The sequence below is a fragment of the Oncorhynchus mykiss genome, chromosome 26 (genome assembly GCF_013265735.2).
Source record: "Oncorhynchus mykiss isolate Arlee chromosome 26, USDA_OmykA_1.1, whole genome shotgun sequence".
In the NCBI taxonomy this organism is placed as follows: Eukaryota; Metazoa; Chordata; class Actinopteri; order Salmoniformes; family Salmonidae; genus Oncorhynchus; species Oncorhynchus mykiss.
The window spans coordinates 50,773,532-50,788,574 of NC_048590.1; the positions used below are offsets into that span (position 1 = coordinate 50,773,532).

Here is a 15,043-nt window from a genome sequence, read left to right on the forward strand (position 1 = left end):
TATCGATGGCAATTTGAATGCACAAAGATCCCTGTAGCGAGATCCTGAGGCACATTGTCGTGCCATTCATTCAGCGTCATCACCTCATGATTCATGCAGCGTCATCACCTCATGATTCATGCACAGCCTCATGTTGCAAGGATCTGTACACAATTCCTGGAAGCTGAAATTGTCCCAGTTCTTCCATGGCCTGCATACTCACCAGACATGTCACCCATTGAGCATGTTTGGGATGCTCTGGATCGACGTGTACGAAAGCGTGTTCCAGTTCCCAGCCAATATCCAGCAACTTCACATGGCCATTGAAGAGGAGTGGGACAAAATTCCAGAGGCCACAATCAACATGAGGCAAATAGTGGTCACACCAGATACTGACTGGTGTTCTGATCCACGTCCCTACCTTTTTTTTTTTTTAAGGCATCTTTGAACAAGAGGTGCATATCTGTATTCCCAGTCATGTGAAATCCATTGATTAGGGCCTAATGAATATATTTCAATCAACTGGTTTCCTCATATGAACTGTAACTCAGTCAAATCTAGGAAATTGTTGTATGTTGCATTTTATATTTTTGTCCATTATAGAAATATAATTACATTCTCTGATAATATAAAATTATATTTAGGTCACTTTTTTAAAATGCCCTATGTATTTAAGTCTGTGGAATGTCATTCTCTGCGCTCGTCTTTGCTGTTGACCATATTTCTAAGCATAAACACAAACACGACCATGTTCACGGCAAACTGGATGAACCCAAAAGAGGCCACTCCGTAGTTGTGATACAAGAAGCCTCCAATAGTGGGGCCGATGGTGCGGAGCAGAGACTGCACAGAGGCACACAGGCCCAGCATCGTGCCTGCAGAAGAGTGAATGGAACCAATCAGAAAAATGTCCAGAGCAAAACAGACAGAAGTTGCACTTCAATGCTCAACTGTTTCTTTCAGAATGTTACGGCACCAAGTGGGATTTTTATTTAACGTTGTTGTTGTTAGGTTAGCCAATGATTTACTGTTTAACTGATGCCCCCCTTTCACATTTCTCAACATATGTGTTTGAAACGCTTAATTGTCTCACCGGTATCGGAGGAAGGCACAGTCTTTGTCAGCATGCTGTCAGTGATGACGTTGAACACGCTGAGAGAGAACATCATGGGGAGGACGATGAAGCAGAACTGGAACACGTTGGCCATGAAGACCTGCCAAGGAGAGAACCAAACGTTAGCCATGAAGACCTGCCAAGGAGAGAACAAAACATTAGCCATGAAGACCTGCCAAGGAGGGAACCAAACGTTAGCCATGAAGACCTGCCAAGGAGAGAACGACACGTTAGCCATGAAGACCTGCCAAGGAGTGAACGACACGTTAACCATGAAGACCTGCCAAGGAGAGAACCAAACGTTAGCCATGAAGACCTGCCAAGGAGAGAACCAAACGTCAGCCATGAAGACCTGCCAAGGAGAGAACGAAACGTTAGCCATGAAGACCTGCCAAGGAGGGAACGAAACGTTAGCCATGAAGACCTGCCAAGGAGAGAACCAAACGTTAGCCATGAAGACCTGCCAAGGAGAGAACCAAACGTTAGCCATGAAGACCTGCCAAGGAGAGAACCAAACGTCAGCCATGAAGACCTGCCAAGGAGAGAACGAAACGTTAGCCATGAAGACCTGCCAAGGAGAGAACCAAACGTCAGCCATGAAGACCTGCCAAGGAGAGAACCAAACGTTAGCCATGAAGACCTGCCAAGGAGAGAACCAAACGTTAGCCATGAAGACCTGCCAAGGAGAGAACCAAACGTTAGCCATGAAGACCTGCCAAGGAGAGAACCAAACGTTAGCCATGAAGACCTGCCAAGGAGAGAACCAAACGTTAGCCATGAAGACCTGCCAAGGAGAGAACCAAACGTTAGCCATGAAGACCTGCCAAGGAGAGAACCAAACGTTAACCTTTTAAGATCAAAGGTTTTTACAAAAGAGTCATATTCATTAGGAACCAAACGGAAATAAAACGACTGAAATGGGGAGAGACTGTGAAACTCCCCCCCCCCCCCCCCCCCCCCACCCCCCACCCCCCTTTTGTTGTTGTTGCTACGGTGAATACATACAACCCTGCATTTATCACAAGATGAAATGAATCCTCTGTACCTGAGCCAGGCCCACCAGACTTGACATGCCGATGGAGAGGAGAAGCAGTGAGTTCTCAGAGTACTTTGAGGTCAGCCGGCCAATCACTCCTCCTTGGATTACCTGGAAAAATTGGACCAAAAAAGTTTATTTCTCACCAGAGTTGCTCTATTAAATCCTGTTCCCACAAGGGAGGGGATTTGATATCCTGGAGATTTCAGGAGAATTTAGCCATCTAAACTTTTTATTACTGTAAATACATCGTGTTGTCCTAACCAGGTACGTAGTGGTCGAATAACGTGGTGAACACTGATCTCCAGTCGAGCTGACGCACAAACAACGTCATCGCTAATTTAGCAGCACAGGTGCAAAACACCACAAAATAAAAAGAGGCTAGGGCCACAATGAGAGTGTAAAATAAACTAACACTTTTCCTACTAACACTGACTTAGCTGATTAACTACTTCACTGAGGAAAAATGTACCTACTATGACTGAGCTAGCTATATTAAGATGACGGCACTAACTGTAAGTCAATCTAGATAACAGTGTCTGCTAAATGACTAAATATAATGTGTCTCTGGATAACAGTGTCTGCTAAATGACTAAATATAATGGAAGTGTCTCTGGATAACAGTCTCTGCTAAATGCCTAAATATAATGGAAGTGTCTCTGGATAAGAGTGTCTGCTAAATGACTAAATATAATGTGTCTCTGGATAAGAGTGTCTGCTAAATGACTAAATAGAATGTGTCTCTGGATAAGAGTGTCTGCTAAATGACTAAATGTATAGGTCGTGCGCATCCTTGCTCCATACCATTGACACGATCCCAAAGTAGGCCATAAGGTAGCCATTCTGCTCTGGCGCCAGCTGGAAGAAGTTCATGGCGATAACAGAGAACATGACCTGAAAGATACCTGAGACAGAATCCCTTGAGGTTGTTAAAAAGGACTCCATGCAAACAGACAGACACACTAAAAAGACAATAATGTGTAAATAAAAATATATATACAGTGCCTTGCGAAAGTATTCGGCCCCCTTGAACTTTGCGACCTTTTGCCACATTTCAGGCTTCAAACATAAAGATATAAAACTGTATTTTTTTGTGAAGAATCAACAACAAGTGGGACACAATCATGAAGTGGAATGACATTTATTGGATATTTCAAACTTTTTTAACAAATCAAAAACTGAAAAATTGGGCGTGCAAAATTATTCAGCCCCTTTACTTTCAGTGCAGCAAACTCTCTCCAGAAGTTCAGTGAGGATCTCTGAATGATCCAATGTTGACCTAAATGACTAATGATGATAAATACAATCCACCTGTGTGTAATCAAGTCTCCGTATAAATGCACCTGCACTGTGATAGTCTCAGAGGTCCGTTAAAAGCGCAGAGAGCATCATGAAGAACAAGGAACACACCAGGCAGGTCCGAGATACTGTTGTGAAGAAGTTTAAAGCCGGATTTGGATACAAAAATATTTCCCAAGCTTTAAACATCCCAAGGAGCACTGTGCAAGCGATAATATTGAAATGGAAGGAGTATCAGACCACTGCAAATCTACCAAGACCTGGCCGTCCCTCTAAACTTTCAGCTCATACAAGGAGAAGACTGATCAGAGATGCAGCCAAGAGGCCCATGATCACTCTGGATGAACTGCAGAGATCTACAGCTGAGGTGGGAGACTCTGTCCATAGGACAACAATTAGTTGTATATTGCACAAATCTGGCCTTTATGGAAGAGTGGCAAGAAGAAAGCCATTTCTTAAAGATATCCATAAAAAGTGTCGTTTAAAGTTTGCCACAAGCCACCTGGGAGACACACCAAACATGTGGAAGAAGGTGCTCTGGTCAGATGAAACCAAAATTGAACTTTTTGGCAACAATGCAAAATGTTATGTTTGACGTAAAAGCAACACAGCTGAACACACCATCCCCACTGTCAAACATGGTGGTGGCAGCATCATGGTTTGGGCCTGCTTTTCTTCAGCAGGGACAGGGGAGATGGTTAAAATTGATGGGAAGATGGATGGAGCCAAATACAGGACCATTCTGGAAGAAAACCTGATGGAGTCTGCAAAAGACCTGAGACATAGACGGAGATTTGTCTTCCAACAAGACAATGATCCAAAACATAAAGCAAAATCTACAATGGAATGGTTCAAAAATAAACATATCCAGGTGTTAGAATGGCCAAGTCAAAGTCCAGACCTGAATCCAATCGAGAATCTGTGGAAAGAACTGAAAACTGCTGTTCACAAATGCTCTCCATCCAATCTCACTGAGCTCGAGCTGTTTTGCAAGGAGGAATGGGAAAAAATGTCAGTCTCTCGATGTGCAAAACTGATAGAGACATACCCCAAGCGACTTACAGCTGTAATCGCAGCAAAAGGTGGCGCTACAAAGTATTAACTTAAGGGGGCTGAATAATTTTGCACGCCCAATTTTTCAGTTTTTGATTTGTTAAAAAAGTTTGAAATATCCAATAAATGTCGTTCCACTTCATGATTGTGTCCCACTTGTTGTCGATTCTTCACAAAAAAATACAGTTTTATATCTTCATGTTTGAAGCCTGAAATGTGGCAAAAGGTCGCAAAGTTCAAGGGGGCCGAATACTTTCGCAAGGCACTGTATATATAAAGGTCATTAAACACTGAACATTGGTTGAGATGGGGTGTTGTAGTTTTTATTAAGCTTTTTTATTTTATTAAGTTTTTATTAAACGCTGAACATTGGTTTGCGTTAAGTGTGCATAAATGCTATTCTCCAAATAAAATCTGTAGGTGAACTGTGTTTCCTGCTTTTACCCTTTCACTACATCACTGGTTCCAGCTCTACAGCAACACATTCCTGCTAAGTGACTAGTTCTCCCTCTGATGAGTCTAAACTAAGACATCCTCACAGGTGGAGAAAAAACAACTCTTCTAGGTAACAGTGAAGGACACCCACCTGATGGCAGACCCGAGATGATCTTGACCATGAAGGTTTTGGCCACACCAGGGTACTTCATCAGTCTGGTGATCTCACCCAGGTCAAAGACTGACTTGGCATTGCTCTTCCCTGCAGGACCAGGAAAATATTTCACAAGCAACTCACATATGAAGTCACGTGTCAAATACCACACATTATGGATGTCCCCACGTCACACAGGCCATAATGAGTGTCAGATAAAGCAGAAATTAGATTTTTTTGCACCCCACCCACCCACACACACACACACACACACAAACCCTTTAGAGTGAATAGTGTGTTGTGAGGTAGGTGTAGAGTCTTACTGTCTGTGTTGTCCTGTGGAGCTTGTATCTTAGTGTGTTTCGGGATAAACATCCAAACCAACAGGAAGCTGATGAAGCTCCCTCCAGCAGCTACACAAGCAGCAAATGTCTCCCTGGAAAAGCCAGAGCAGGGATGTCACATGGCTAAATTACAGCTCTCCGATTGGACTAGAATCGGATTCCAGCTCTTGGATTGGACTAGAATCGGTGAGCATTGAGGTGCTTCACTCACCCATAGCGTGTGCTGAGTGTACCACCCAAGGTGGAGCCGGCAACCATGCCAATGCCAAAACATAGGCCCAGCTTGCCAAGGGCCTCTGCCCGCTTGTCAGGTTCTGTCAGGTCAGTCACTACCATCTGGGCTCCTGGTGAGAGGCAGAGAGAGGAGCACAACAAGTCAGACTTATACACACTTTAGTAACGCTGGAACATATGGGGTATAGACAGACATATATGGATCTGTTAGAGGGCTGTCTAGTACAGTAGATCCTAGTACAGTAGATCCTATAGGATCTGTTAGAGGGCTGTCTAGTACAGTAGATCCTAGTACAGTAGGTCCTATAGGATCTGTTAGAGGGCTGTCTAGTACAGTAGATCCTATAGGATCTGTTAGAGGGCTGTCTAGTACAGTATATCCTAGTACAGTAGGTCATATAGGATCTGTTAGAGGGCTGTCTAGTACAGTAGGTCCTATAGGATCTGTTAGAGGGCTGTCTAGTACAGTAAATCCTAGTACAGTAGGTCCTATTGGATCTGTTAGAGGGCTGTCTAGTACAGTAGATCCTATAGGATCTGTTAGAGGGCTGCCTCAGAGTAGATCCTAGTACAGTAGGTCCTATAGGATCTGTTAGAGGGATGTCTAGTACAGTAGGTCCTAGGCACGGTACATACGCTGGGGAGTTATCTGGGAGTTTGAGTATGAAGGGAACAACAGTTAGTATATATGTCTCTAACTGTGATTGTGTAATTGCTGCTGATCATGTCATGCAGGGCTCCCTTCAAAAAGAGACATTGGTCTCAATGGGACTCCCTGTTAAAATAAAGGTTAAATAAACAACAGGCAGTGTAGCACTTACCAGGCAAGCCATGCATCAAGACAGCGGGGAGTTTGTGGATGAAGAGCATGAGAGGACTGTCCGCTATCGCTAGTAACCCATAGTAGACTACAGAGGCAGTGCAGGATAGACACATTGCTGCTCGGGCACCAAAAAGGTCTGCAAACCTACCGACAACAGAAAAAATAAACACTGATCTATATTGACACCTGCCAACATAAGGCCACCAACACATAACAGCTGTGATCTTGTGTCTGGATTCAGGTCTGATAAGCCCTCTCTCTGTGTGGTTCGTTGCCCCCAAGTCATTGACCCATAACTCAATTAGATTTAAGTGACAGCACTTTAAAGCTCAATTTGCCAGCAGCAAATGTTGTGCGTCTTTGACCAGGGTTGGAGATTAAAGATACAGACTGTGGTTATGTAACAGATGATGTATTTCATTCAACAGAGTTGTGCTCACCTGCCAAATATCGGGCCTCCCAACAATTGGACGACACCAACCATGGTTTGCAAATAGCCAATCCATAGGGTGTCAAATCCCAGCTTCTTCGCCAAATACTGAATGGTGAGAGGTCAAACTTAAATACATATACATTTTTTTATTATAATAATAATTCATCAGTGGTGACCCGTCATTCAGGACTGTTTTGAGCCTCACATTTTTTGCAAAATATAATAATTATTATTATTTTTATTTTTTGGGCCTTGCCTGTTCTGCTTGTTATTTTGACATTAATACGTGTAACATATCAGTTTGCAAACAATGTAAAAAAAAAAATATATATTATTGAGTTAATAAAGCCGCATACAAACATGGTCTCTTTTTTTGTTTTCTTGAGTAAGGCAGCTCCAAAATGCAGATGTTTCAGCCTAGCTCAGTGCTTTCTGTGGTGGTGGGGCAGCTAGCTCAGTGCTTTCTGTGGTGGTGGGGCAGCTAGCTCAGTGCTTTCTGTGGTGGTGGGGCAGCTAGCTCAGTGCTTTCTGTGGTGGTGGGGCAGCCAGCTCAGTGCTTTCTGTGGTGGTGGGGCAGCTAGCTCAGTGCTTTCTGTGGTGGTGGGGCAGCCAGCTCAGGGCTTTCTGTGGTGGTGGGGCAGCCAGCTCAGTGCTTTCTGTGGTGGTGGGGCAGCTAGCTCAGTGCTTTCTGTGGTAGTGGGGCAAGCCAGCTCAGTGCATTCTGTGGTAGTGGGGCAAGCCAGCTCAGTGCTTTTTGTGGTGGTGGGGCGAGCCAGCGGAAAATACGGAGCGTTGAGCTGTGATTGCCGCAAATTCAACAATGACTTGTTTGGAAGCAATCAGTGGCTAACTGCAAGCATTGCAAAGCAATCATTAGCCTGCTATTCAGTGGAGTGGCTGTGTGGTCTCAAGTCTAAGATTAAAGGTCTCTTTTCCTAGTTTAAAATGATAAACATTCAACATTGGCCATGCTGTCAATGAAGCATGATTTGTGCTGCGCTCCAAACAACTGTTAACTCGGAACTGCAAAATCTGACTTCAGTGAGTTCAAGACAACTGGGAACTGAGGATAAAAAAAGGGTATGACTGAACAGGCAGTTAACCCACTGTTCCTAGGCCATCATTGAAAACAAGAATTTGTTCTTAACTGACTTGCCTAGTTAAATAAAGATAAAATAAATATTAGATATACTGCTTACAATGCGCATAGTCACAATCCTCTATCAAAAACGATGGTGCCCTCAAGAAGGCCCAGGTAAGGCCATTTTTCTATATACAGTATTTTTAGATGTAGACCTATGTCAAATATGTCAACAATCCCAAGGCCATTTATAACTGTTCAAACCTACTAGCAAAATGGCAAATATCTACAATACTTTTGAATAACAGCAAATGAATGCATAGCACACGTAGCCAACTTTTGTAGCCATACTGATATCGAAAGTATTGAAATAAACTGCATTGTTTTCTTTCTCATCTCTATCAATATAGGCTAATCATATAACAACAAAAACAACCACTTTTGTAACGTGGGTAATTGAATAGAATAGACTTTAAAACACAAATACTTACAGGAGTGATGGAAAACTGTAAAAACATCCATGTGATATCCAGGACAGCTATGAGGTAAGTCACGTAAATTACTCTCTGCATCTTTGAGCCTGTATGTACATCGGTAACCGAGGTGGGTGACTCTGATTTATTAACTCGTGACATTCTTACTGTAACGTTAAGCCTAAACCCAATTCGGTTCTCCCTCTTTCATATAGTAGCCTCCTGGAAAACCTGGAACAAGGATAAATAAATGATGAAATAACAATCAACGGCACATGACAATATAGTGCCGACACTGTGGCTGTCAAGTATTGAGATTAAATACACTTACCTTAGTTTATCTGAAGACGGAGTTCTTATAAATGCATAATGCATCCGTCAAAAGTGTTCGTGCCGTTACTATCGATGCAGATGTTGATTTCACACTATGAGCGCCCCACCGGAAAAGAAAGGTGACGCTCAAACATAATCCTTCATTCAATAAAGCAATTCGTAAGGATTCATTTTAGGAATGATTTCTCACGCATAATATTTCCCTATGTTCTTGTACTTTGATCTTTAGAGGATGTAGTATGTTTGCCGGCAGCACAAAAACGGAACTTCCTGTTTTCAGGCTTCAAAATAAAAGCTCTCATGAACTCATGCTGTTGTGCCCTTGAGCAAGGCACTTAACCTCTTAAATGCTCCAGGGGCGCTGACTCCGTGCTATTCCTCCAAACTCCGTGTGTGTGTGTGTGTGTAACGGATGTGAAACGGCTAGCTAGTTAGCGGTGGTGCGCGCTAAATAGCTTTTCAATCGGTGACGTCACTTGCTCTGAGACCTTGAAGTAGTAGTTCCTCTTACTCTGCAAGGGGCCGTGGCTTTTGTAGAGCGATGGGTAACGATGCTTTGTGGGTGACTGTTGTTGATGTGTGCAGAGGGTCCCCGGTTCGCGCCCGGGTATGGTTTACAGTGTGAGAGGGGGGTCAGGATATAGGATAATAGACCTTCCTATTCATGATGAACTCATTGTAGTTGCCATATTGTTCAAATATATTAAATTCTTAATAAAAAAATCTAATAACAATTTTTTTCAGTTGGGGACCTCGCTCTTTATTTTTTATTAATTTGTTAATTTTCCTCTAGGGTCAGACTTTTATTCTGACTTCTCAACCACAAGTTCATTGGCGAAACACAGCTAACTCCACATGAGAGTCCTCCCACTTTACACAACCACAAGTGGCGTGACTACCAGATTTCAGTTTCCTATTAGGTCGTAGGCCTACATACGTAGGCTTACATGTGACAAGTGTTGAGTTGGTTAAAGTTCATCATTGTTGAGAATGACTATGTTCATATTCAATGACGACTCGTCATTCAGGACAGGTGGGGCAGAGCCTTACCTGTTTTGGGCCCCACATTTTTAGCAAAAAATATATATTGTTATTGTTATGTTATTTTGGCATTAATACGTGGCACATATCAGTTTGCAAACAATGTAAAAAAAAAATATATATATAATTGAGTTAATAAAGCCGCATACAAACATAGTCTCTTTTTAGTTTTCTTGAGTAAGGGAGCGCCAAAATGCAGGTGTTTCTGCCTAGCTCAGTGCTTTCTGTGGTGGTGGGGCAAGCCAGCAGAAAATAGCTGGTGTTGCACCGTGATTGGCTCAGTGCTCTGTCACCCATGGGGACAATACGTCACCACCAAGTCTAAGGGTATAGCTCAGAAATTCAAGCCCCTTGGGTGCTGCCATAGAGTTACATTAGAAGTGCCCATTCAAGAAGCCTCAAGGTCATTGGCCACAGATAAAATGTCAAATTACATTATATCTACAGTAGCTTTGATTCGATTGATGTCAACATCATAATGTCAAAATCTTGGCTTGATGATGACATCATGAATCAAGTTGACAATTTACTGGCAAATCCTTTTTAATCCTTGTCATATGAAGAGAAATAATGAAGAGAAATTATAGATAAAACATATCGGTGCTCATTGGCCATTGGACATAAACATTACACGACAAGTTGGATATCGCAAATTCAACAATGAGTTTTTTGGAAGGAATCAGTGGCTAACTGCAAGCATTGCAAAGCAATCATTAGCCTACTATTCAGTGGAGTGGCTGTGTGGTCCCAAGTCTAATATTAAGAGTCTATTTTCCTAGTTTAAAATTATTAACATTCAACATTGGCCATGCTGTCAATTAAGTATTACTTGTGCCACGCTCAAAACAACTGTTAACTCGGAACTGTAAAATCTGACTTCAGTGAGTTCAAGACAACGGGGACCTCGGGGAAACGAGCTACGGGAAAATACGTTTTGAACTTTCATCCAACTCGGAGTTGTAAATCGTGAACTCGGGCCTCTTTCTAGAGCTACGACCAGAAGATCACTGATCCTTTCTTGAGTTTCCAGTTGTTTTGAAAGCACCATAAATCCAGAGAATGCCAGACTTTGCTGACAAAGTTTGAAGACAAAATGTGCCCTCAGAGGACAGCCGTGCCACCTTTCTGTTCAAGTGCCAGGGAGATACTGTTGAAGTCGGAGGTTTACATACACTCAGGTTGGAGTCATTAAAACTTGTTTTTCAACCACCCCACAAATTTGTTATTCACAAACTACTGTTTTGGCAAGTCGGTTAGGACATCTACTGTGTGCATGACACAAGTCATTTTTCCAATAATTGTTTACAGATTATTTCACTTCTAATTCATTGTATCACAATTCCAGGGGGTCAGACGTTTATATACACTAAGTTGACTGCCTTTAAACAGCTTGGAAAATTCCAGAAAATTATGTCATGGCTTTAGAAGCTTCCGATAGGCTAATTTACATAATTGGAGTCACTTGGAGGTGTACCTGTGGATGTATTTCAAGGCCTACCTTCAAACTCAGTGCCTCTTTGCTTGACATCATGGGAAAATCAAAAGAAATCAGCCAAGACCTCGGAAAAAAAGATTGTAGACCTTCACAAGTCTGATTCATCCTTGGGAGCTATTTCCAAATGCCAGAAGGTACCATGTTCATCTGTACAAACAATAGTACTCAAGTATAAACACCATGGGACCACGCAGCCGTCATACCGCTCAGGAACGAGACGCGTTCTGTCTCCTTGAGATGAACGTACTTTGGTGCGAAAAGTGCAAATTAATCCCAGAACAACAGCAAAGGACCTTGTGAAGATGCTGGAGGAAACAGCTACAAAAGTATCTATATCCACAGTAAAATGAGTCCTATATATCGACATAACCTGAAGGGCTGCTCAGCAAGGAAGAAGCCACTGCTCCAAAACCACCATAAAAAAGCCAGGCTACGGTTTGCAACTGCACATGGGGACAAAGTGTGTACTTTTTGGAGAAATGTCCTCTGGTCTGATGAAACAAATATACAACTGTTTGGCCATAATGACCATCATTATGATTGGAGGAAAAAGGGGACGCTTGGCAATCTGAAGAACACCATCCTGACCGTGAAGCACAGGGGTGGCAATATCATATTGTGGGTGTGCTTTGCTGCAGGAGGTACTGGTGCACTTCACAAAATAGATGGCATCATGAGGTAGGAAAATTATGTGGATATTTTGAAACAACATCTCAAGACATCAGTCAGGATGTTAAAGCGTGGTTGCAAATGGATGTTCCAAATGGACAATGACCCCAAGCAGACTTCCAAAGTTGTGGCAAAATGGCTTAAGTACAACAAAGTCAAGTTATTGGAGTGGCCATCACAAAGCCCTGACCTCAATCCTATAGAAAATGTGTGGACAGAACTGAGAAACCGTGTGCGAGCAAGGAGGCCTACAAACCTGATTCAGTTACACCAGCTCTGTCAGGAGGAATGGGACAAAATTCACCCAACTTATTGTGGGAAGCTTGTGGAAGGCTACCCGAAACATTTGACCCAAGTTAAACAATTTAAAGAAAATGCTACCAAATACTAATTGAGTGTATGTAAACTTCTGACCCACTGGGAATGTGATGAAAGAAATAAAAGCTGAAATATATAATTCTCTCTACTATTATTCTGACATTTCACATTCTTAAAATGAAGTGGTGATCCTAACTGACCTAAGACAGGGCATTTTTACTAGGATTAAATGTCAGGAATTGTGAAAAAAGGAGTTAAAATGTATCTGGCTAAGGTGTATGTAACCTCTGACTTCAACTGTATGTATACTGTAGCTAAGAATGTAATACTAAGTGTATTATTACACCTTTATTTCAACAAGGAACACAGACTGAGACCAAGGTCTCTTTTACAGCTGGGCCCTGCTGTCACACCCTGACCTTAGAGAGACTTTTTATTTCTATATTTGGTTAGGTCAGGGTGTGATTTGGGTGGGCATTCTAGTTTGAATATTTCTTTGTTGGCCGGGTATGGTTCCCAATCAGAGGCAGCTGTCTATCATTGTCTCTGATTGGGGATCATACTTAGGCAGCCTTTTTCCCCACCTTAGTTTGTGGGATCTTGTTTTTGTACAGTTACTGTGTAGCCTGCGGAAAGTTACGTTAATTTATCTTTTGTTGTTTTTTGGTGTTCATCCAAATAAAGAAAGATGTACGCTCACCACGCTGCGCCTTGGTCTCATTCCAACAACGTACGTAACACCTGTGTATACATGTTTACACATACAGTTTAGGTACAATGATTTAAAAAACAGTTACAAGCAATACACAAATAAAAATGCTCCAATAAATATTTAAAATGAGCAACAGGGGGACAAAAGTCTCCAGTTTAAGTTTAGTCTGCAGGCTATTCCATAGGCAAGGAGTGTAACAGGAAAAGGCAGCCATACCCAACTCTGTGGAAACCGCATGGGCCTCAAGTGTAATCCATGCTTGAGAACTGGTTTTAGGAATTATAATTCTAATATTGATGAGTGATGATAAATAAGAAGGTAGCTTATTCAGAAGTACTTTATAGACAAACACGAGAGCATGTTGTTCTAGTCTCACGGACAGCGAAGTCCAACCCACATTATGATATAAAACACAGTGGTGAGTTCTGGAGCTAGCACCCGTAATAAACCTAAGTGCGCAGTGATAAGTAGCATCCAGCGATTTAAGTGTTGATGCCGTAGCATGCATGTAAATAATATCCCCATAATCTGTAACAGACATAAAAGTAGCTTGCACAATTTGTCTTCTATTTGTAGAGGACAAGCATGTCCTGTTTCTATAGAGGAAGCCTAGCTTGATTTTTCGCCGTTTACAAAGTTCATCAATGTGCATTTTAAAAGACAGTTCATCATCCAACCATATCCCTAAGTATTTATATGCAGAGACCTGGTTAATTCGAGAACCATCTAAACTCGTAAGTGCAAGTGTATTTTCAACCAACTTTTTGAACCTATTAAAAATCATAAAATGTGTTGTCTTGCATTTAAAACAAGTTTCAGCTGTATAAAATACCTTTGTAATATCTTAAAATCTGTCTCCAATAGTGATAATGCTTGGTCAGCTGTTGAAGCGATAGAGTACATGACAGTGTCATCAGCATATAAATGAATTTGACACTTTCTTATCTCATCACCGATATTGTTTATGTAGAGAGTGAACAGTAATGGACCAAGTATAGAACCTTGTGGGACCCCTTTAACCAACTCCAATGGCTTTGACTGGATGCCCTCGACTCTAACAGCCTGACTTCTATCCTTTAGATAGTCATGAAACCAACGACAGGCATCCAGTCCTATTGACGACAGCATACCCAAAAGTATCGCATGGTCAACAGTGTCAAAAGCTTTAGATAAATCTATGAACAAGGCGGCACAGTACTTTCTATTATCTAGGGCATTAGTAATATCATTTACAACATGTACAGTGGCCGTAATAGTACTGTGTTTAGGTCTAAAGCCAGATTGATTTACTAGAAAGAGTATTGGTAACAGTTAAAGAAGATTGTAGTTGCCTATTCACCAGTGACTCTAGAAGTTTAGCCAAACAGGAGATCTTAGAGATGGGCCGATAATTATCCAACTCACTACCATCGCCTCCCTTGAGGAGTGGTAAAACAAAAGCTGTTTTCCAAGATTTAGGAATCTTTCCTACGACTAATGTTTGATTAAAGATATGCGTCACTACACCAGCAATAATAGGTGCCGCACACTTGAGTAAATATGGATCCAGATGGTCAGCGCCTAATGATTTCTTAGAATCTATAGCAGATAGTGCAGATAAGACCTCATCTTCTGTGACTTTTTCGAAATTAAAAACCGACTTACTGTTCTCCACATCAGCTAAAGGCCGGGGGCTGAAACAATAGACCGGTCAGGATCATGTTGTCCATTTTTTCTTTCAAAAAGAAAACCAGCAGAAATAAAAATGCTTGTTAAAAACATCACAAATTTCAGTTCCTGATGATCCCAGATTCCGATGTAATTTGCTTCGGCGGGGAAGTCAAGGAGTTTCCTGGTTTAAGTGAGTTAACAGTTTTCCAGAATTTAGAGGAATCACCAGACTCTGTCAGAGCATCAAGGAAATACCTAGATTTAGCCTTTTTTTATTCCTGCGGTCCATTTATTTCTCAATTGCCTAAAAAGCAGCCAATCAGCTGTTTCAACAGTTTTCCTCGCCAAGGCCCATGCTTGATTCTTT

The 15,043-nt window shown here is 41.9% G+C and overlaps 1 protein-coding gene across 1 annotated transcript; it reads right to left on the minus strand.

Annotated features, from left to right (window-relative positions):
* Positions 1-544: 544 nt before the first annotated feature.
* On the minus strand, positions 545-9,109 carry LOC110526803 (solute carrier family 22 member 18). The gene is made up of 11 exons (XM_036964196.1): positions 8,790-9,109; positions 8,477-8,689; positions 6,912-7,009; positions 6,470-6,615; positions 5,626-5,758; positions 5,394-5,506; positions 5,068-5,178; positions 2,934-3,034; positions 2,139-2,240; positions 1,073-1,193; positions 545-854 (listed from the first exon to the last, which is right to left on the minus strand). Exons 2-11 carry the CDS (start codon positions 8,618-8,620, stop codon positions 667-669), a joined length of 1,257 nt encoding a protein of 418 aa, XP_036820091.1. The 5' UTR covers positions 8,621-8,689; positions 8,790-9,109; the 3' UTR covers positions 545-666.
* Between the last annotated feature and the right edge of the window lie 5,934 nt (positions 9,110-15,043).